Below are 24633 nucleotides of genomic sequence, written 5' to 3' on the forward strand. Positions count from 1 at the left end.
TCACCTTATTCATTTGTAAATTGGGGATGATAATAATGTTTCACTCTTAGGGCCCTTGTGAAACAAAATGAGCTAATAAACAAAGTGCTTAGGTGACTGGTGGTCGGGAGCTGGCTTCTATGGACTCATGAAAGTCAACTGTGTGCACATCTCTTTTCAGTCCAGGCCAGCAGGAGCTTGTAATCAGTCCTGGATGGTGTAGTGACACCACAGAAATCAAACACACACTACTGCTCTCCAGAGAGCTGGCTATTCACCATTTATCAGAATACCACCAACTTAAAACTATTACAATGAACATGTGACTGCTAATAAATCCAGAATGAGACATTCTTTGAGACAATGGCATGGATGCCTCCCCTCTAAATTTCATAATATAAAGGTAGAGGGCTATTCTAGATTAAAATATACTAATGAAATATAATAGACAAATGCAACATGTGAAAGTTTTTTTTAAATATGGGAGGAGGGTAAATCACAGTCATGGAGAAAAGACTTGTGGTTGCCAAGGAGGACGGGGCTAAGGGAGGGAAGGACTGGGAGTTTAGGATTAGCAGATGCAAACTATTATATATAGATGAGTAAGCAACAAGGTCCTAGTGTATAGCACAGGGAAATGTATTCAATATCCTATGATAAACCACAATGGAAAAGAATATAAAAAAGGAATGTCTATATGTATGTAACTGGGTTACCGTGCTATATACAGCAGAGTTTGGCATAGGTCTGTAAATCAATTGTAAATCAATCAATTTCAATAAAAAAATAAAAATAATAAAAATATGAGGAAAAGAGGAATTGAGACAATTTAATGTTTAACTTAGTAGCTGCATTCCATGGGTTGCAAAGAATCAGACATGACTGGGTAACTGAACAACAATTAAAGTTTCTTAGGTATAATAGTGGTAGCAAAATTATATCACAAAATGTCCTTATTTTTAGAAGATGTATGCTTAAGTATTTAGGGGTAAAGTGTTATAATGTTTAAAACTTACTTTAAAATGCTTCAGAAAAAAAAGTGTGAGGGAGATATAAAACAAATGTAGTAAAATCTTAACACTTTAAATAAACCTAGGTAAAGAGTACATACCACCTGACCTGCCTCTTGAGAAACCTATATGCAGGTCAGGAAGAAACAGTTAGAAATGGACATGGAACAACAGGCTGGTTCCAAATAGGAAAAGGAGTACGTCAAGGCTGTATATTGTCACCCTGCTTATTTAACTTCTATGCAGAGGACATTATGAGAAACGCTGGGCTGAAAGAAGCACAAGCTGGAATCAAGATTGCCGGGAGAAATATCAATAACCTCAGATATGCAGATGACACCACCCTTATGGCAGAAAGTGAAGAGGAACTAAAAAGCCTCTTGATGAAAGTGAAAGAGGGGAGTGAAAAAGTTGGCGTAAAGCTCAACATTCAGAAAACGAAGATCATGGCATCTGCTCTCATCACTTCATGGGAAATAGATGGGGAAACAGTGTCAGACTTTATTTTGGGGGGCTCCAAAATCACTGCAGATGGTGACTGCAGCCATGAAATTAAAAGACGCTTACTCCTTAGAAGGAAAGTTATGACCAAACTAGATAGCATATTGAAAAGCAGAGATATTACTTTGCCAACAAAGGTCCATCTAGTCAAGGCTATGGTTTTTCCAGTGGTCATATATGGATGTGAGAGTTGGACAATAAAGAAAGTTGAGCGTAGAAGAATTGATGCTTTTGAACTGTGGTGTTGGAGAAGACTCTTGAGAGTCCCTTGGACTGCAAGGAGATCCAACCAGTCCATCCTAAAGGAGATCAGTCCTGGGTGTTCATTGGAAGGACTGATGCTGAAGCTGAAACTCCAATACTTTGGCCACCTGATGCGAAGAGCTGGCTCATTGGAAAAGACCCTGATGCTGGGAGGGATAGGGGGCAGGAGGAGAAGGGGACGACAGAGGATGAGATGGCTGGATGGCATCACCAACTTGATGGACGTGAGTCTGAGTGAACTCTGGGAGTTGGTGATGGACAGGGAGGCCTGGCGTGCTGCGATTCATGGGGTCACAAAGAGTCGGACACGACTGAGCAACTGAACTGAACTGAACTGAAAGAGTACAGAGATCATCATTTCAACTTTCCCATAGATTTGAATTTTTTCAAGATACAAAGTAGGGGAAATAGGTAAAGGATGAGAAAATATGAGAAAAAAATTAAATGTAGATAGTGGGTTGGCCAAAAAGATCGTTCCTACAACATCATACAGACTTTGTTTCCTGTAACAACAAACTTTTTGGCCAATGCAATAAAACAACTAACCCATACTTGTCCAACTCTGAAAATGTTAAGCCTTTATACAAGAAAAGTAAACAAAATCCAAAGTAGAATTTCAAAGTGACATTACTAAACATCCTTAGCAACAAAATGTTGGTACAGTAACAAAAAGTATATTTGGTCTCTTACCAAAGACTAAGATGAGTTTACATTTCAATAGATTAAAAATAAAATCAGAGAACTCATGTACTCAACTATTTTATGGCAGGTCACAAGCAGTAATCTCTACTTTTCTTTTTGGTGGAAAGATTTTCCGGTCTATTTCTCATAGCAAAAAGTCAGATTAAATTTTTCATTGTAAACTCACTCTAGAAAAGCAAGCCATTCAGCACTGCAGTCAAGGACTAGCTGCTCCCGGAGCTGATTCAGATGTCTGTAATTTTCTACAATAAAAGGAGAGTGAAAGCGGCTCACAGCTTTTGTGCTAGAAGAGGAGAAAAAACATAAATAGGAAATCAAGGTTACTCAGAAGTCAGTAATGCCATCACCTCAGAAAATTAAAGTAGTTATTTATTATTCTCTGATGAACCTTGAAAGTAAATAGCTGTAAATAGAGAACATTCTTTAATTATGATCCTAAGCTTTATTGATTCCAAAGATCCTTATTGTAAATAAAGTATTTGAAGTTCAGAGTACTTTGTTAGGAAGCTTTTAAAATTCAGGTTATATCCATATGACAAAAATCAAAGTTTAGAATTTCTGTTTCGTAAGTAAAGAGGTTTTTTCTGTAAATTATACAAAATGAAAATGTCTGGTTTAAAAAAAAAAAAAAGATCAGAAGCAAATATAACAAAGTTAAGTCCTAACAAATCAGAGAGTTCGATATATTGGTGAAGGTCATATCATTTTTTATATTTTATACATTTCTGTATGATTAAAGTATTTCAATTTAAAAAAAAGCGTTACAATGAACAGCAATGCATTAATTCAGGAGGCAGTCAAAGAAGGGTTCATGATGCAACTGCAGATTCACAGTGACCCTGGATGGGAAGAAATATCATCTACTCCTCTTCTGAGCTTGCAAACAATCTCTGCTTCCTCATCAAGAAGCTACAGAACACAATGGTGGATGCTATGGGTCCCCAGTCAGAGAATCCGCAGTAAGATTCCAACTCTGTCACTTACTCGTTATCTGTGTGACTCTGGGCCAATAAAACTGATTTTGTCTAAACTAAAAACTTTCCTCACCTATCAAATGGCCTCACCTATCAAATGGGGATAACAACAGTATCTACTCCATGAAAAGTGAAAATGTTACTTGCGCAGTCATGTCCAATCTTCCCATGGACTGTAGCCCACCAGGCTCCTCTGTCCATAGAATTCTTCAGGCAAGAATACTAGAGTGAGTAGCCAGAGGATCCTCCCGACCCAGGGACTGAACAAGGATCTCCTCCACTGCAGGCAGATTCTTTACCATTTGAGTCACCAGGGAAGCCCATGGGTACTGTAGGGAGGATCAGATAGTGCTCAGCAGAGTAATTATGTCACTAGTACTCAATGATTTCCTAAAGGAAATCAATCCTGAATATTCATTGGACAGACTGATGCTGAAGCTCCAATACTTTGGACACCTGATGCAAAGAACTGACTCATTAGAAAAGACCCTGATGCTGGGAAAGATTGAAGGCAGGAGGAGAAGGGGATGACAGAGGATGAGATGGTTGGATGGCATCACCAGCTTGATGGACATGAGTTTGAGCTACTTCTGGCAGTTGGTGATGGACAGGGAAGCCTGGCGAGCTGCAGTTCATGGGGTCACAAAGAGTCAGACACAACTGAGCAAATGAACTGAACTGAACTCAGTGTTAGGAGGCATTCCACTGTGGTAGTGATTACTGCTTATTGATGCTATTACTATGATGGAAACTTTAAGAAGAAAAGGTCAAGGTTGAGTGATAGGTAGGTGATGACAGAGTGTACTCTGATCTCTGTTTGCACACTCACTCCTGTTAACACATGGTCACAATTATCTTTAATTCGGCAAGTTACTGAAAATGAGCCTTTTGCATTCGAAATCTGACTAGTGATATTTTAACTTACTCCTGTCAAGGCTCTGGTGGCTAAACAGATAAAAAACACCTTCCCAACCACATTTATTCATTTGATTTATATCACTGAAATGTTGAAAAGATGCTGGTATTGATTTATGCCTTGCTTATTGCTTTTAAAGTATGTAATCTAGATTTCTATGCAAACATATTAATCATAGCTTTTTCTTCTGACAAAACTCATTTAGTGAGACATTTCAGTGGTTGTTCTAGACAGATTAACACGATTTCTAGTAATTTCTCTTCATAAAGTGCATTACCATTCATGAGCTGTAGTATAGGACAAAAATTGGTAAAGGAAAGAATGCCTGCAGAAGAAGAAAACATTCCCTATAATCAACAATATCTGAAACTCAATTACAGCTTCTGGTTTAAAAAAAAAAAAAAAAAGGATGGTATTAGAGCTAAAGAAACCCATGATTATGCTTTCAGGATCCTTTGATAGTGGCCATGGATAACAGGGTTTTTTATTAAAATAATAAATTAATAATCATTCACACATCATGTCAAAATCATGTCAAAATTTCCTTCCACTCTTAACATAGCATTTCTCACACCATCACCAGCTACTAGTCCCTATTCTACTATCTTAGGAAAATGTAACATTTTCATCTCAAGTTGATACAAACATACTAACAGTAGTAATAAATATTTCAGAAACAGTACCACTCACAAGAGGAAATAAATTTCCCTGAAACCACTTCTTTAATGAGTCACCTCTTGAGGATTAATGCCTAACCAAGAAGACAAGGCAGGGTCTCATTGTGGTTCTCTAATTTTGTTTCTGATTAATTATTTTCATGAATCCAAGACACAATGTTAAAAAGGAACATGTAAAGAACTAGTGTAACTACCTGCCATGGAAAGCACTAAGAACAAAGAAAGGCGGAGCTCAGTGAGGCAGAAAATGAAATGTCAGCTTCTTAAAAGAATGTCAGGCACAGCATTCATCAAGAAGTTCAAGCAACCAAATTAATCTTATAATTGAAGGTTCTGCAACTTTCTCTTTTCCTGTGTTTAAAGTGTACTCTGAAGTATAAGGATAAAATAGTAATTCACAAAACAAGGAAACAAATATATACAAATAAGACACCTTTTGGACAAAATGTTTAAAAATCAATGATTAAAAGAGTTTAAGATAATTATTTCTCTAATTAAAAGATCCACAAGGAAACTGAAGGGCAAGAACTGCTTTTAATGTCAAAGATGTGCTTTTAACAGTCCAGAAGCATGAAGGTAATTTATTATTATAATCTACATGAATAATAAAAAACATGTATTTTTAAACTTACCTTCCAACTTTAACCCAATCAGTTGGTATACAAGATACAGCAGAATTCTTTACTTCAATCATAAACTAAAATAAATACAAATAAAGGTTAGATATTTAAAAAATTAGCCATTATATTTTTAAATCTTCCACAAAACTGTGCTGTGATAGTCTAGCAAATATCATTCTAAACATTCAAAATAAATCTAGCACTGTTATTGGGAGAATTCATATATGTCTGTACAACCAAATATTAATAATTAGGGTTTCAACACTTAGGGAAAAAAACAAAAAGGTTGTAATAAAAAATATAACCTGATGATTTAATACATGTAACACTGTTACATTCATACTACAAATGGTGATTTTTCCTTAATGACCTTTTTCATTCATTTCATTTATTAGTAGCATTTACGTTAAGAATTCTTTGACTCAGTAATAACCTCTAAATACATAAAATTTTAGAATATTTTATTATTAGACATTATATCAGTTTGAGATATGGCTAATCCCTTATTCTGAACAGAAGAGGATTTATTATAATAGCTTTTATCTAAGAAACCTAAGTCCTTTAAAAGTATCATCACACAAAGCACTTAACCCCTCAGCAATTAAGGAAGGAAGAGATTTCTTCACATGAGTATTTTCCTTAAGTTTTCACTTATATGAACTATTACAGATCCAACTGTACTTTTCTGAAATCAGCCAGGAAGTAAATGAAATCACTACTTCTATCACACCTTCCATTTTTCACATAAATTATGTATCATCTCCTCTTCCTGATCACATTTCTGTATTATTACAGTGAAATTTAATGTTTCATTTAAATAAAAATACACCTATTTTGTATGGGATGGGACCCAGAAATTCTGCAGTTGCCATTAATTTTGAGATGACTACAGGAATTTTGTCACATATGTTTTACAACATTTAGGTATTTATAACATGCATATTATTAATAGTATCAGCCTGGCTTTTGAGTTTACTTTTCTGTTAACAGAAACACTTTAGCTTTTATATTCATTATAATTGGAATCAATGGTTAATTTTAAGAATTTTTATCCTTAGCAATGATTTTGCAACTAACAAAGTCCTCTTGTATAGAGGAAATTAATACAATTTCAAATCTGACATATCCAGTTAAAGAAAAGAATTTTAAAAAGTCTCTCCTTTGGCTAAAAAAAAGTAACTGGGGGGGTGGGAAACAAACAAAATAAATATCACTAATGAGAAAGAAAAAATCTCTCGAAGACTATGCTAAAAAATATTCTGCTTAAATATTTTGAAATCTTCTATGAGAAAACATTTTGGTGTTTTTATACAATAATTGTGGGAGGAGATAAGCCAAAGGCAAACAGCAAAATTCGGGACCACAGTAGACCACTAACATTTGGGAATAATACATATAACACAGAGTTCCACAGAAATTACTGCCTAAATGATAGTGGAAATTTTGAAAAGAAGCTAAAACTGCCTCAATGAGGTCTCTGAGCAGCCAGCTGGAATAGTGTGCTTAAGTTACGCACCGTAACTATGCAGCATGGCAGCTCTGAATTCAGACCCATGCCCTATACACATTACTAACTGCACCGGTCACACTCCTTTGGAGCCCCCTGGGAACAGTTTAGACCAGGGGTCCTCAACCTTCAGGGTCTAATGCCTGATGCTCTGAGATAGAGCTGACGTATCAGTAACAGAAATAAAGTGCACAGTAATTGTAATGCACCTGAATCATCCTGAAACCCTCACCCACCGCCCACTAACCTGGTTCATGGAAAAAGTGTCTCAACAAAACAGGTCCCTGGTGCCAAAAAGGTTGGGAACTGCTGATTTAGAACATAACTGTTCAATCTTAAAGTATCCAGGGTCTACTCTAAGGACCACAGCTCCTCAAGCAAGCCCTTTACAGAGTCAATACTGGGTGGAAAACGGTGAGAATCAGGAAAGCCACGTGGACCCCCTGTTTGTTAAACTCCAGGGGTCACTTTCTCAGGTGCTGGTCCTGTGTGTCCTCTTGTGTTTCTCCTCAGCATTGTCACCAATGAGCAGTTTTTCTCAGTTCTACAGTAGTTATGGGATAGGAAATTTTCTATTTCTTTTCAATGAACATTCTAAGGATGAGCAGACAAGCCTTTTGTTTAGAGACTTTACTGCTAAAGGAAACTAACAAAAATTGGAAAATTAACATGTATTTCAGAAATTTTAGAGAGTTCTCACAGAAACTTTCCTTGCTCTATGGTTTGTGACTTTGTTTCTTAGGTGTTGATGTGAAAAATCTGTCCAGATTCATTCTAACAATCTCTCATATTCTTCTGCTGGGATCCAGTTCTGTCTTGGTTAAATGTCAGATACTGTTACTCAAACTACGGCTCACGGAATCAATGGGCTGGAATCATTGTTAAGTTTGCTGAAATTCTTCACTCATTTCAGAAACTGCTCTCTGTTCTCTCCAAGGCCACACTTCACCCATTCCTATTCTCCCCTCTTTCTCATTGTTTCTTAAGAATTCACAAATATTTTTTTATTTAGATGTAAGATATAACAGATTGCTTTTCATGTCTCAATCATGCTAAGCAGATATCTGGATATGCTGCATCCTATGAATTAGTAACTTTTTTTCTAAAGATGTTCCAATAATATTTATTTCCTTTTCCTTTAAGAAAACTACTAGTTAAAACTGTCCCAAACCTAAGTATCACCCCATGCCTATTCCATATTTGATTCAATGTTGAGATATAATTCTCCCCACACATAAAAGATGAGAGACCCTATCACAGAAACAATGAATTATGTAAAGCTATGTAAGTTTCTACTTTCATTATTTTCTTCCCAGGATTTTTTTTCTTTCACTATTTTCTAAAACAATACTGTCAGATGAAGGTGTGACAGTCACTCAGTTGTGTCAGACTCTTTGCCACCCCATGGACTGTAGCCTGCCAGGCTCCTCTGTCCATGGCATTCTCCAGGCAAGAATACTGGGGTGGGTTGCCATTCCCTTCTTCAGGAATACTACCAGAGTCAGACACAATAATTCCCCATAGGCAATAAGGCTTAGTATTCTCATCAGTACATAAAAACTGGGAACAAAGTGAAAAAAATGAATAGAGCAAAAAGTAACACTGGTTTGACAGTTTATTTTTACTAGCAAACTCACGTACCACACAGGGCTATTATAACAGGTTTTATAACATATATTACAAAAGTTATATGTATGGAAATAAGCTTTCAGCTAGAACAGAAGGGTATAAATAAGAAGCACATATATATAATACAAGAGTTTTCCCTCCCAGCTCCTTCACTTCTCAGAGGGAATCATATTTGATGAAGTCTGTTCTACTCCTTTAAATATCTCTAAATTTTGTTGATACCTTTAGTACAAATATTTAAACAGAATTTGATTATAACAATGCTGGCTACTTAGAATTTATTTGATGTTTGAATGAGCAGCATCACTAATTCCCAAAAAATTGTTATAAAAGTGATTCTATAATGAAGTACTATGGAGAAGGAAATGGTAACCCACTGCAGTTTTCTTACCTGGAAAGTTCCATGGATAGAGAAGCCTGACAGGCTACAGTCCATGGGGTTGTAAAGAGTCAGACACAGCTGAGCACACATTCAATTCAAATGAAGTACTATCAAGATTTTAGAGGTTTAAAAAAAACAAACAAACAAGAATCTATCCTTTTGTTAAAAACTAAAAAACTTCCTGTCTCAACCTCATCACCTTAATTTAGTAAAAGTTAAGAATAATTAGATAATTTACCTTCCTTGATAATCCTTTGTAATCCAATTACTTGATCTCCATGCTGTGCTTTTTCTTAAATGTCAGTGCTATGCTGTCAATGCTAATCGACTATGCCTTACGAATTTTTGATAAGTTTTCCCCATTTTAACTTTAAAACTCCAACTGAATCTAGGGCTGTCTTTCAAAACCTTATGTTTTATTTCAATCTGAATAGTACAAGCTCTAAAATGTCTGGATTTTATCAAATAAAATCTATGATGTTGATAAACCCTTGTGTTAACACTATTTGTGAGCTGAGTGAAATGACAACATGGTATAAAGATCAGAAACAGGGAGACCTGGGCTGGAAATAAGGTTCTAACTTGGGCAACTTATTTCACTATATTATGCCAAGTCTGAGTTTTCTTTCCTGAAAAACTGGAAAAAACCCTTTTGTGTTGTTACAAGGATTCAGTAACGTAAGTAAAGCACTTAAAACCATTCTGAACTTTAACAAGTGCACAACAAATGGTAACTATATTACTATTATTAAGTGAATAATACTGCAAAGTGCTTTATGATTAGAAAGTACTTTCATGCTTTTTAACTCATTTGGTCTTTGTAGTAGTCTCACTTCAGAGGTGACTCTTCCATGGTCACAGAGCATGTAAGCGGTAGAACTGGAAGATTTCGCCACTATAATACCAGGTAACCACTTTTCTACTACACATTTTCATTAATATATTAAGCAATTTTGATCATCTCATTTCCAACAAATAGACCAAAACAGTGGTGCTGAGGTCACTTGTCACTTAGCAAGATCATAATTATATACTCTGATGCTGTAAAGAGCAATATTGCATAGGAACTGGGAATGTCAGGTCCATGAATCAAGGCAAATTGGAAGTGGTCAAACAGGAGACGGCAAGAGTGAATGTCGACATTCTAGGAATCAGCAAACTAAGGAGGACTGGAATGGGTGAATTTAACTCAGATGACCATTATATCTACTACTGCGGGCAGGAATCCCTTTGAAGAAATGGAGTAGCCATCATAGTCAACAAAAGAGTCTGAAATGCAGTACTTGGATGCAATCTCAAAAATGACAGAATGATCTCTGTTCGTTTCCAAGCCAAATTATTCAATATCACGGTAATCCAAGTTTATGCCCTGACCAGTAATGCTGAAGAAGCTGAAGTCGAACGGTTCTAAGAAGACCTACAAGACCTTTTAGAACTAACACTCAAAAAAGATGTCCTTTTCATTATAAGGGACAGGAATGCAAAAGTAGGAAGTCAAGAAACACCTGGAGTAACAGGCAAATTTAGCCTTGGAGTACAGAATGAAGTACCGAAATCAGATTGATTATATTCTTTGCAGCCAAAGATGGAGAAGCTCTATCCAGTCAGCAAACACAAGACTGGGAGCTGACTGTGGCTCAGATCATGAACTCCTTATTGCAAAATTCAGACTGAAATTGAAGAAAGTAGGGAAAACCACTAGACCATTCAAGTATGACCTAAATCAAATCCCTTACAATGGTAGTAACAAACAGATTCAAGGGATTAGATCTGATAGACTGCCTGATGAACTATGGACAGAGGTTCATGACATTGTACAGGATACAGGGATCAAGACCATCCCCAAGAAAAAGAAATGCAAAAAAGCAAAATGGCTATCTGAGGAGGTCTTACAAATAGCTGTGAAAGGAAGTGAAAAGCAAAGAAGAAAAGGAAAGATATACCCATTTGAATGCAGAGTTCCAAAGAATAGCAAGGAGAGATAAGAAAGCCTCCCTCAGCAATCAATGCAAAGAAACAGAGGAAAACAACAGAATGGGAAAAACCAGATATCTCTTCAAGAAAATTAGAGATACCAACGGAACATTTCATGCGAAGATGGGCTCAATAAAGGGCAGAAATGGTATGGACCTAACAGAAGCAGAAGATACTAAGAAGAGGTGGCAAGAATACACAGAAGAACTGTACAAAAAAGATCTTCATGACCCAGATAATCACGATGGTGTGATCACTCACCTAGGGCCAGACATCCTGGAATGTGAAGTCAAGTGGGCTAAGGAAGCATCACTATGAACAAAGTTAGGGGAGGTGATGGAATTCCAGTTGAGCTATTTCAAATCCTAAAAGATGATGCTGTGAAAGTGCTGCACTCAATATGCCAGCAAATTTGGAAAACTCAGCAGTGGCCACAGGACTGGGAAAGGTCAGTTTTCATTCCAATCCCAAAGAAAGGCAATGCCAAAGAATGATCAAACTACCACACAATTGCACTCATCTCACATGCTAGTAAAGTAATGCTCAAAATTCTCCAAGCCAGGCTTCAGCAATACGTGAACTGTGAACTTCTAGATATTCAAGTTGGTTTTAGAAAAGGCAGAGGATCCAGAGATCAAATTGCCAACATCCGCTGGATCATGGAAAAAGCAAGAGAGTTCCAGAAAAACACCCATTTCTGCTTTACTGACTACGCCAAAGCCTTTGACTGTGTGGATCATAATAAACTGTAGATTCTGAAAGAGATGGGAATACCAAACCACCTGACCTGTCTCTTGAGAAACCTGTATGCAGGTTAGGAAGCAACAGTTAGAACTGGACATGGAACAACAGACTGGTTCCAAATAGGAAAAGGAGTATATCAAGGCTGTATATTGTCACCCTTCTTATTTAACTTATATGCAGAGTACATCATGAGAAATGCTGGGCTGAAAGAAGCACAAGCCGGAATTAAGATAACCTCAGATATGCAGATGACACCACCCTTTTGGCAGAAAGTGAAGAACTAAAGAGCCTATTGATGAAAGTGAAAGTGGAAAGTGAAAAAGTTGGCTTAAAGCTCAACATTCAGAAAACGAAGATTATGGCATCTGGTCCCATCACTTCATGGCAGATAGATGGGGAAACAGTGGAAACTGTGGTAGACTTTATTTTTTGGGGCTCCAAAATCACTGCAGATGGTGACTGCAGCCATGAAATTAAAAGACACTTACTCCTTGGAAGGAAAGTTAAGACCAACCTAGACAGCACATTAAAAAGCAGAGACATTACTCTGTCAACAAAGGTCATCTAGTTAAGGTTATGGTTTTTCCAGTGGTCATGTATGGATGTTAGAGTTGGACTATAAAGAAAGCTGAGCACGGAAGAATTGATGCTTTTCAACTATGGTGTTGGAGAAGGCTCTTGAGAGTCCCTTGGACTGCAAGGAGATCCAACCAGTCCATCCTAAACGAGACCAGTCCTGGGTGTTCATTGGAATGACTGATGTTGAAGCTGAAACTCCAATACTTTGGCCACGTCATGCGAAGAGCTGACTCATTTGAAAAGACCCTGATGCTGGGAAAGACTGAGGGCAGGAGGAGAAGGGGATGATAGAGGATGAGACGGTTGGATGGCATCACCGACTCAACAGACATGAGTTTGGGTGAACTCTGGGAGCTGGTGATGGACAGGGAGGCCTGGAGTGCTGCAGTTCGTGGGGTCACAGAGTCGGACACAACTGAGTGACTGAACTTAACTGAACTGAATTATATAGTGAAACCAAGAGATAAAATTAAGGATTTGGTATTTGCCGGTTCAGGGGAGGAGTGAGAATAAGTATACACATTATGAAATCATTTTTTTGTTATATAGAGTTCTATTTAGAATCCATTATGAAATGTATATAATATCTTAACTTCATTTAGAAGACAGGCTGACTTAATCAATAGTATATTAATAAACATTTTAATAAAAGATTATAATTTATTATAGAGTGTCTTCTTTCAAATAATCATACAAATTAACACTCTTTTGGCTAAATAAAGCAATGCAAATATGTTTAAAACTGATCTGAAATTAAGTTTTTCCCCATTGGAAAAATATCTATTTTTTAAAATTCTGAATAAAATGTTATCCTATAGAAATTACTCACAAATATCCCAATTTGCTATTTAAACATGTAGAATTTTTCAAATTGCTTCAGTTGGAATCTTAATATTTTATTAAACATAAGATGTAGAGGTAGCAATACCTCAAGACTGAGAATAGAACCAATGGATATAGCCACAATTTGAAAAGTGTACTTCTTCCTGTTTCTCATTCAGCTACTAATATCAAACTTTAAACAGAAACACACATACTAAAAAACACTTCCTACACAGCACCATAATCTTATGGAAGACTCACAAAATGTAGGTGTTTGCTATAGTTTTGTTTTTCTGTTTTTGTTTTTTTTAGCAGCTATACTCCTTCAAATAGAAGCCTTGTCATTTAATTACTGTATGATCCAATTAGTGTAGATGGTTCACTTTGTATCATTTATCATCTGCAGACTGGGAATCAAAGACTAACTTCTCTCTTCTAGAGTAAATGAATTATTTAAAGTTATTATTTACCATAGTCAAGGTTTCCTATAATATAATTTCAATAGCTAATACTAAAATACATGTAACATTAAGACCCATGATTTTACCAAGAAACTAAATAAGCAAACAAAATACTGCCATTAAAAGAAAGTTTTTATCAAAATAAGGTATTACAGTATATTTCCAAGGAATAAAACAGAAAATCTGAAAAAAAAAAAACCTTTCATCCTATCATCAGATATTTATTTATACTTTAAAACAGCTTTTCCAATTGAGGAAAATTAATGTAAAAGAAAAGTATTTCAATATTACCTCCTGTCCTGATACAGTCACATATTGTGCAGAAGGATTTTTTAGTATTTTTCGTATTTCTTGCAAATGTGTTTGGATCTTGTTGGTAACGTCTTGAATTTCATCCTTCCTCTTTTTTATTAAAGGGAAATCAGAAAGGTCTTTGAATAATTCAGTTTTATCCCCAATCCTAAAAAAAATGAAAAAATGCAAATATATATTTTTAAGCATATTACTTATACTAATTATCAATTATTTTTCAGAACATAATAAAAGGGACTTCCCTGGTGTCTTCTGGCTAAGACTCGACGCTCCCAATGCAGGGGGTTCTGTGGTCAATCCCCGATCAGGGAACTAGACCCCACAAGCTTCAACTAAAAGAGCCTGCATATGGCATAACTAAGACCTGACATGGCCAAAAAAAAAAAAAAAAAAAAACCATAATGAAAGACCAAAGGGTGGGAAGTCAGGAGAACAAGATTCTAATCCCAGCTCTTCCATAAATATTTATGGGTACGTTTCTTAATTTCTTGGAAGACATACGAAATTACCCTAACATCACTTTCATTTTGGAAGTTCATGATTGTCATGATGAAACCAAAAGATAGAATTCAACATTTGTTGTATATTCAGAAAATAAACACAAATGAAAATACTGTCAAATCTGTTTTCTTATACATAAAGTTCTTTGTGGGATAAAATGTAAAATGACGACCCCTTAAAGGATAAGTTTACTTCTACAGTTTCTACATATAAAACAGATCATCTCTGGCTATCTAGCAAATAAGCACAAGATGCCATCTGCCATCTACTTTTGGATTAATAAACTGCTACTATTTGCTCAGCCTGGACTTCATCATCTGATACCTGAAGAAATACCGTATTTGTTCTGTCTGACAGAATTGACTAAACGCTAAGGGTTATTTCCAGCTGTAATACAGAGCCTTTAGTATTCAATCACATTTCTAGTTTTTATATGCAACTTCTACTAACTCTAAGGGAAGCTTAAGTATCCACATATTAAATGGTAAATACATTACTTTCACTAGTAGAAAGGAAATGCTACTTACTTGGCAGCTTGTTCATTGAGTATCTTTAAGTAATGCTCCACTGGACTGAGGAGTCCAGGAATTTCTAAAATAAATGTCTGGAGCAACTCTGACTCAACATGGGAATTCACAGCAGGTATTAGTGCTTGAAATTCTGACTTCAAGTGATACAGGGTTTTGACAATCAGGAAGAACTCTTGCGTAGAACACTGAAAAGAGAAATATCTTTTACCTAAATAGCATTAGATACATGAAAATGAAATTCAGTTTGTGGTCTTTTTAAAGTTAGAATAAAAGAACATTTTAATTTATTGCATAAATGCTGCTGCTGCTGCTAAGTTGCTTCAGTCGTGTCCAACTCTGTGCGACCCCACAGACGGCAGCCCACCAGGCTCCCCATCCCCGGGATTCTCCAGGCAAGAACACTGGAGTGGGTTGCCATTTCCTTCTCCAATGCGTGAAAGTGAAAAGTGAAAGTGAAGTCGCTCAGTCGTGTCCGACTCTTCGCGACCCCATGGACTGCAGCCTACCAGGCTCCTCTGTCCATGGGATTTTCCAGGCAAGAATACTGGAGTGGGTTGCCATTGCCTTCCCCTTGCATAAATGAGTTAATTGAAATAAAGTATTGTTGATATGTCCTAAATGTTAAATCAATAGTTTAAGTACTTTATAAGGTAAAGCTATAAAGAAAATTTGAGGCAAGGATAGGAAAACCAATACTTGTTCAGTATTTTTTCATTTTCAAATATGCTGATCACATAACAAAAATACAGTAAACAATGTCACAAATAAAAAGGATAATTCTGGGAAAAATCTGCAAAATATTTAAGAGATAAAGGCCAAAACTCTTTCAAGTATAATGAGATTTTACAAATTGGAAAAGATGAATAGTTCAAAGAATAGTGGCTAAATGATCTGAATAAACTCATAGGAAAAAAAAAAGTCCAACAAACACATAATTAACCTCACATATAATTAGGACAAGCAGATTAAAATGACAAGATAGCATTTTTCACTTGTCAGAATGCCAAAGATTTAAAAGTATGATAAGAGCCAAGTCACACCGAGTATGAAAAATGATACTTTTATACGCTATTAGTAGAGGCATTACCTTCTTGAAAAGCAATTTGGCATATATTTATAATACAAAGTGTAATACTCTTTGACTATACAATTCCATTTTAGAGAATTTTAAAATATTTTTCACAAGTAGTAAAAAAAAAAGTTTGTATCTGAATATTTATAGTAGTAGTTTTGGTAATAATATTAAAAAGATGAATAAAAAACAAATACCCAGAAATTGAGATATTAGGAAAAATTCATTCAGTGTACAAACTATAAGACAGTTAAAAAACTAACACATCTGTAAATACTAATGTACAGATTAATACAGAACTTCATAATTTCAACATATAAGTGTATATAGTATATTTTTACACTATATACCATATATCTGTTTTACACAGTAAAATTTCATTTGTGATTCTTTAAATTATATGTTATTCTACAGAAGTTCGAGTATAATTTAACTTTCTCTAGTTACCTCTGGATAGTGGATATGCCAAAGGGTGGTAAAGGGAGACTTTTTACTCTTTATTTTATACTCCTGCTCATTGGAAAAGATCCTGATGCTCAGAGGGATTGGGGGCAGGAGGAGAAGGGGACGACAGAGGATGAGCTGGCTGGATGGCATCACCAACTCGATGGACATGAGTTTGGGTGAACTCCAGGAGTTGGTGATGGGCAGGGAGGGCTGGCGTGCTGCGATTCATGGGGTTGCAAAGAGTCGGACACGACTGAGCGACTGAACTGACTGAACTGATACTGTTGTAATTTTGTAACATGAATGTGAATAATTTATACTTTTGGAGTTTTGGATTAAAAAAGTGGGCTAAACAAGTGCATCTAATTTCACTCTGTCTTGAAGCTATAGTCCAAGATTGTTTTAAAAGACATGAAACTTCAAGAATAATTAGGAGAAAAAACAAGAGCAATAATCTTTTAGAAGCTACAAAGTAAACAGACTAACAGTAATTTGACTTAGAAGACTCTAGATACCTGAATCTTAAGCTTGCCATGAGGAAAACCAGGACTCAACTTTAGTTACACCCAGAATCCTAAGACTCAGGAATTGGGGGCACAAGTTATCTTTGAAAGTGGAAGCTGGGGATTTGGGAGTGGAGAAAACAATTGGCTGAAAGTGACATATGCAGCAATTAAGTCCCTCAATCCCCTATTCCTCTTCATGTCACTAAAGGGCCACCATTCTCCTACCCTACAAAGACTGTAGTGGACACTTGAACAACTGAATCACCTTTCTGTACAGCAGAAATTAACACAACATTGTAAATCAACTATACTTCAATAAAAAATAATATTTTTAAATAATAATTCAGAAAAATTTCCTAGAACTTGGTTGCCAGATTGAAATGCTCCAATACAATGAATTAAAACAACCAAATCACAGCTGATCATCATGAAATTTTAAAACACTGGAGACAAAAGACATAATCTTCCATTTCTAGAAGGAGAGAAAAAACCACCACCACAACAAAAAATGTCACACAAAGAATCGGGAACCAGTATGACTTCAGACTGTTTAAAAATAATAGTAGAAGCTGTTGAAAAAGACAGCACAAAATTCTAAAGGAAAATAATTTACTACCTAGAATTTTACACTCAACCAAACTACCAATCAAATGTGAGAGCAAAACAAAGACATTTCCAGACATCAATGTTTCAAAACTTACTCCTAATACCCTTTCTCAGGATGCCTCCAGAGAATGTACCCCACCAAAATGGAGGAATAAACCAAGAGGAAGTCATGAAGTATAGAAAACAGAAGATTCAATTCAAGGAAATAAAGGGAATCTAAAAAGATAGCTATTCAACAGGTATAGCAGGCAACAAGTCCAGGTTGGATCAGGTAGGAAGGCTCAAGAACATGAAATGAACAGAATATTTGATGAAAATGAATACCTTGAGATGAGAGGACAATGTAAGTTTAAGTTAATGGTAAGTACACACCATAAATAGTATATATATGTGTATATAGATATAATGCCTGAATGTTAAGAACATATTTAGAAAGATAATTACTTATAAGAAATAAAGAAAACTGTACAAAAAAAAAAAAAAAAGAAACTAGGTTCAACTGAACAAATGGTGAGTTCAGAATGTATCATAAAGCACCTCATCTCCAGAAAGGCCGTGGCTCACTGGGAAAGATACATACAGGAAACTGCACTGTTTGTATAAATATGGAGCCTGGAAATAATTTATAGCCTAGAATTGAACTCAAGTCACTTAATGGTATATTCTAATAAAAGTAAGGGGCCAAAAATAAACATTTTCAATAGAATTTCTGAATAATAATCTCATAATTATTGCAATTTGATAAGCAAAAAAGAAAAAAAAGGAATTGGTTGTTCATGCTTAGATATGATATCAAATTTAAGTGAGCAAGAAAAATAAGGTGAAAGCCAGAAGTGCTTGCAACCAAGTCCTAAGTGCCCAGGGCAGGCTGCTCTCAAATTTCTTAAGCAAAATGACTCAATGGAGTCACAAGAAAGCTGAGAATAAGGGTAAAACAGTTGCTCTTGCAGTCACTCATGTTCAACCCCATTTCTGGCAGCAAGCTTCTCTGTGGAAGTGCTTGAGAATACATGCGCAAGTGCAGAGGCAGATCATCACAGGACTGGAAGAACCCCAACCTAAGCTCCACACTGAAAACATGGAGTTGGGCTTCTAGCAGTCTAGCTAAGAAATTAACTATAAAACCTACAAAGTCTGGAAACCCTCTCCTTTCAACATTTACTAAGTGCTACATCCTTAGCGGCTATGTATCATTTTCTTACAAAATTATTATAGTTATTGAACAGTTAATGTGAACTCCTATCACTAGCACTATTTTCTAAGATTTAAATTTGAAGTCTTACTATCAAAAGAAATGTTTATTTCAGAGTCGGCCCACTTGGTATCCTCTATTATTATCATCATAAAAATACCTATTTGTGCCTATTCCACGGCACTTTCCACACAGCCAGATGGCCTAAGCCTACCACTTCCACAATATTCAAGCAGTGTTCCTTAACATTTTCTGAATTTCACAAAATTGGCACAATCTGTACCCAGGATATCACTCACCATTTGGTGCATATAGCAGAAGCTTATTTAGAGTAATCTAATGATAAAGAATAGACATGTGTTTTATGGTATGTTCCAAGAGCCAGCTAACTAATCTATAAAAATGTGGTTTAAAGCATTCAGACTTCCTAAAGTTGGTCTATACCAAATCATTTCTAATCGTCACTTTTCAAATCAATCCTTAGGCATATTCTTGTACAAACACTAAAACAGCAATGAAGGAACAACTTCTGAGGGAGTCACAAGTTTCATCAGTATAAGCTGAAAGTCTAAAAAGTCATTCCTGTTCTGCATATTGGTTACTTTTAAAAGAAATTAAATTCTATTCTGTATGATCTCACATGGATGTGGAATCTAAAAAGCCAAACAAAAAGCCTGATTTAATAGATATAGAGCACATATTAGGGGTTGTGGAACATGGTTATGTAGGCAAAATGGGTGAAGATGGTCAAAAGGTACAAACTTCCAGTTGTGAACTAAATAAGTCCTGGTGATGTAACGGCATGGCAACCACAGTTACTAATACTGAATTGTGTATATTTGAAAGTTGCTGAAGAGTAGATCTTAAGAGCTCTCTCTCATCAAGAGACAACAAAAAAGCTTTGCAACTTTACATAGTAAAGGATGCTAACTAGAGACTTATTGTGGTGATCATATATATTGAATCCTTATGTTATATACCTGAAACTAAAATAAAGTTGGATATCAATTATACCTCAGTTAAAAAAATTAGATTCTGACATTTACCAGAGTTTTAAGCTTTTATAAGTACACAAACTTTATGCAAATATGCAAATAATAAAGTACAGTTTAAAGAGAAGCAGGAAGGCATAATAGAAATCACCACAGTAATAAATCATGATGCCATCTTAATGCCATGGATACTATGATTCAGCTCTTTTGATTAGCCATTGATAATTTTTCAGCTTTGCTCCTATCTTCTTTTGAGAAAAACAAAAATCTCTAACATCTGCCAGTGAATCCTTTTTAGTAGTGAAGGCAATGTGTTTAGAGATCTGCTGCTTAATGAAGGGTAACAAGCATGGATTATCAGCCACTGGGTCAAGGTCAAAAACAAAATAACAGAGGGTATGTCATCCATTCTGTAACCTCAAAAATGGCAACCATAATACTTCCTACTACCAGAACAGCCTCTACTCTTGCCAACAAAACAGAAACTCGGCAACTTCCCTGGCAGTCCAGTGGTTAAGACTTCACCTTCCAAGGCAGGGGGTATGGGCTGGATCTCTGGTTGGGGAGCTAAGATCTCACATGCCTCATGGCCACAAAACCAAAAGATAAAATAAAAACAGTGTTGTAACAAATTTAGTAAAGACTTTAAACATAGTACACATCAAAAAAAATAATCTTGGGCTTCCCTGATGGCTCAGTCGTGAGGGGTTCTCCGGTCAATGCAAGAGACACAGGTTCAATCCCTAATCCAAAAAGATCCCACATGCTGCAGAGTAGCTAAGCCCATGCACCACAATTATCGAGCCTGTGCTCTAGAGCCCAGGAGCCACAACTACGGAAGCCCACGCACCCTGCTCTGCAACAAGAGGCCACTGCAATGAGAAGCCTGAGCACTGCAGCTAGACAGTGGCCCCTACTTGCGGCAACTAGAGAAAAGCCTATGCTGCAGCGAACACCTAGCACGTTCCAAAATAAAAATAAGTAAATAAATGTTTTTTAAAAAGTCTTGGGGGAAAAAAAAAAACTCGAACACAGTGCATCAAGCAATGGAACAATAGATGCCAACCCCATAATCAAGGCCTACATTTTTTCCCTAGGGATCAGTATTTCCCAATTTTGACTTTTTCTTTCTTTTCAAATTTAGCCGAAGCATATGGAACAGTTACGTAAGTCCTCCTGGACACTGCAAGTATTTTCAGAGGCAGCAGTTATTATTCCAGTAAAACACTGTAAAGGAAAAAGCCTTAAAAAGGTATAGACTAATAGAAAATTGGTGACAACTAAGGTTTTTCCAGTAGTCATGTATGGATGTGAGAGTTGGACTATAAAGAAAGCTGAGCACTGAAGAACTGGTGCTTTTGAACTGTGGTGTTGGAGAAGACTCTTGAGAGTCCCTTGGACTGCAAGGAGATGCAACCAGTCCATCCTAAAGGAGATCAGTCCTGAACATTCATTGGAAGGACTGATGCTGAAGCTGAAACTCCAATACTTTGGCCACCTGATGTGAAGAACTGACTCATTTGAAAAGATCCTGATGCTGGGAAAGATTGAAGGCAGGACAAGAAGGGGACCACAGAGGATGAGAAGGTTGGATGGCATCACCAACTCTATAGACAAGAGTTTCAGTAAGCTCTGGGAGTTGGTGATGGACAGGGAAGCCTGGCGTGCTGCAGTCCATGGGGTTGCAAAGAGTCAGACACAACTGAGTGACTGAACTGAACTAAAAGTTTGGGCACATAAAACCTGTTCTAAAAAAATTATTAAATTGGCAAGGATTTACATTTGGGCAAAAAATAAAAGTTGCTTACATAGGGACAGCCAGGAAGAAAAGATTTAATAGTATTCAAAACTGCTGCTATATCAAAAATGGTAGTATCCAAAAATGTAAGCCACTAAAACCCAGTCAAGGACCCTGGTTTAAATATGAATTCTGTCACTTATGAGCAAGTTATTAACCCTCCTCTTAGCATCATTTTAGCCAAGGTAATGCAAGCTGTCATAGCATTATATAAAGACAGAAATATACATAATTTCCCACCAGTAAGAAAGTAATAAACCTTCTCAACCTCACAAAGTTTTTTTTTTTTTACAACAGAGTCTAACATATGTGAATGACTTCTGTAGTAGGTAAGACACTATAAAAAGTTTATTAACAATTACAAATATCACCAACTGATAATTTTTTAATTTTAGGCATATTTTGAAGATAAATTATTTGTCTAACAAATCTCACTTGTTACTGTTATTCGATTTAAACTGGAAACCTTGCTGCTGCTGCTAAGTCACTTCAGTCGTGTCCAACTCTGTGCAACCCCATAGACGGCAGCCCACTAGGCTCCTCTGTCCCTTGGATTCTCCAGGCAAGAATACTGAAGTGGGTTGCCATTTCCTTCTCCAATGCATGAAAGTGAAAAGTGAAAGTGAAGTCGCTCAGTCATGCTCAACTCTTAGCGACCCCATGGACTGGAGCCTACCAGGTTCCTCCGTCCATATGGGATTTTCCAGGCAAGAGTACTGGAGTGGGGTGCCACTGCCTTCTCCGAAACTGGAAAGCTTAGGTGATGAAAATCAAAATAATGTGTTTTACTTAGCTTCAATATCCAAACTTGTCTGCATATTAATAATACCACAAATATTTTACAAACAGATTTTTCCTTTGGTTAAGTCAAATAATAAGTTGTTGTGAGGTCAAAAGAAATAAGGCATCTCTTCTTAAAGTAGCTAGTCTAAGTAAACTTCCTACTTTGATGATGGTCCATACTTTGAGGATGAATTAGGAGAATATCCTGTATTAGAACAGCCTCTATGTGTTGCTGTAGTTAACAGAAGTGGGCAAACAATGCAAAAATTGGAATAACCTCAGTTTGTGCAATTAAAATCTCTAAGGATTCTCTTATGTTATCTGTAAGATTTTACAAAATAAAATAACAATAAAGCTCTGTGATGTTTCCTATTAATATCTGGTATCCCCTGGTGGCTCAGAGGGTAAAGCATCTGCCTGCAATGAAGTAGACCTGGATTTGATCCCTGGGTCACGAAGATCCCCTGGAGAAGGAAATGGCAACCCACTCCAGTACTCGTGCCTGGAAAATTCCATGGATGGAGGAGCCTGGTAGGCTACAGTCCATGGGATCACAAAAAGTCAGATGCAACTGAGCAACTTCACACTATCCTCAAGCTGAAGAAAATTAACAATTTTAAAAGATGTGATTTCTATCACACTTACCTTTTTGTGATAAATGCTACAGAGTCCTCTCTCTATGTCAGGCAATTTACGTAGATGATTTTCTATCTGACCAAACACACTGGATTCTGAATGGAGAACTTCCGATACAGCATCAAGTCGAGCATTTATTTCCCTGTGGGAACAAAGAAATGGCAATTATCAGATAAGTTAGGAAAGCAGAATATAGGCATTTCCCACTCTAATGCCCAGTACTGTGACAGCAGCCACTTAGAAAAGCACAAAGGAGATTTCATTCGTACCTGTAGCCCTTCTCTGCCCCTTATCACTGGAATCAAAGACCAGGTACCACACTAGGAAAGTCATTAAACAGATGAGGCAAAGATGGGCTCTCTAAGTTTTCCTTCCTCCAGAACAAACACATAGACTACACTTCCCAGCCTCCCCTGCAGTGACGTACAGCCTCGTACCGAAGTTCTAGCCAATGAAATACATGTAGGAAGGATTACATCACTGCTAGTCATGGCCCATAAAACCTCCTGCAGTATTTCACATTCACTCTCTCCCCCTTTGCCAACTAGATGTTACTGCTGCTGCTGCTGCTAAGTCGCTTCAGTCGTGTCCGACTCTGTGCGACCCCATGGACTGCAGCCTACCAGGCTTCTCCGTCCATGGGATTCTCCAGGCAAGAACACTAGAGTGGGTTGCCATTTCCTTCTCCAATGCATGAAAGTGGAAAGTGAAAGTGAAGTCGCTCAGTCGTGTTCGACTCTTAGCGACCCAAGGACTGCAGCCTACCAGGCTCCTCCATCCATGGGATTTTCCAGGCAACAGTACCGGAGTGGGGTGCCATTGCCTTCTCCCAACTAGATGTTGAGCCCAGGGCTATTCTGTGAGCCACCTCACCTGTTGACTCCATCAGCGTGAGTCTTTGAGTAGAGCAGAAAAACTTCCATCCCACATCCGCTATCAAATGAACTTTTCATTAGCAAAAAATAACCTTTTTTTTTTTTTTAAAACCAATGAGATGGAGAATTTGCTACTACTGCTTTTATTACCTGCCTAATATAATGGATGGAGAAGGCAATGGCACCCCACTCCAGTACTCTTGCCTGGAAAATCCCATGGATGGAGGAGCCTGGAAGGCTGCAGTCCATGGGGTCGCTGAGGGTCGGACACGACTGAGCGACTTCCCTTTCACTTTTCCCTTTCATGCATTGGAGAAGGAAATGGCAACCCACTCCAGTGTTCTTGCCTGGAGAATCCCAGGGACGGGGGAGCCTGGTGGGCTGCCGTCTATGGGGTCACACAGAGTCGGACATGACTGAAGTGACTTAGCAGTAATATAATGGATCTACAGTGAGCAACTGGATTTTCTACTCTGACTGAAATAACTGACCATCTCGGTCAAAAAACACTTCATTCAGCCAACCAGCTGCTTTGGGAGAAGTCTCAATGATGGTAGCTGAACTGATTATATGCTTGATTGAAAGGGGACTTAGGCACACTGAGCCTGGGCAGAGATTGGAAGCAGTAATAGAAAGGGCAGA

At 37.0% G+C, this 24633-nt stretch overlaps 1 protein-coding gene across 5 annotated transcripts in view; it reads right to left on the bottom strand.

Annotated features, from left to right (window-relative positions):
• MSH3 (mutS homolog 3) overlaps positions 1-24633 on the bottom strand; it is a 183296-nt gene that overhangs the window by 75140 nt on the left and 83523 nt on the right. For all 5 annotated transcript variants that reach the window (XM_006065108.4, XM_006065107.4, XM_044947345.2 and 2 more), the window contains exons 13-17: positions 23126-23258; positions 15082-15269; positions 14033-14201; positions 5656-5720; positions 2623-2739 (exon numbers count right to left, since the gene is read on the bottom strand). In XM_006065108.4, the coding sequence (XP_006065170.2) occupies positions 2623-2739; positions 5656-5720; positions 14033-14201; positions 15082-15269; positions 23126-23258 (672 nt within the window). The remainder of the gene's footprint in view (positions 1-2622; positions 2740-5655; positions 5721-14032; positions 14202-15081; positions 15270-23125; positions 23259-24633) is intronic.

The sequence above is a fragment of the Bubalus bubalis genome, chromosome 9 (assembly GCF_019923935.1).
Source record: "Bubalus bubalis isolate 160015118507 breed Murrah chromosome 9, NDDB_SH_1, whole genome shotgun sequence".
Classification (NCBI taxonomy): domain Eukaryota; kingdom Metazoa; phylum Chordata; class Mammalia; order Artiodactyla; family Bovidae; genus Bubalus; species Bubalus bubalis.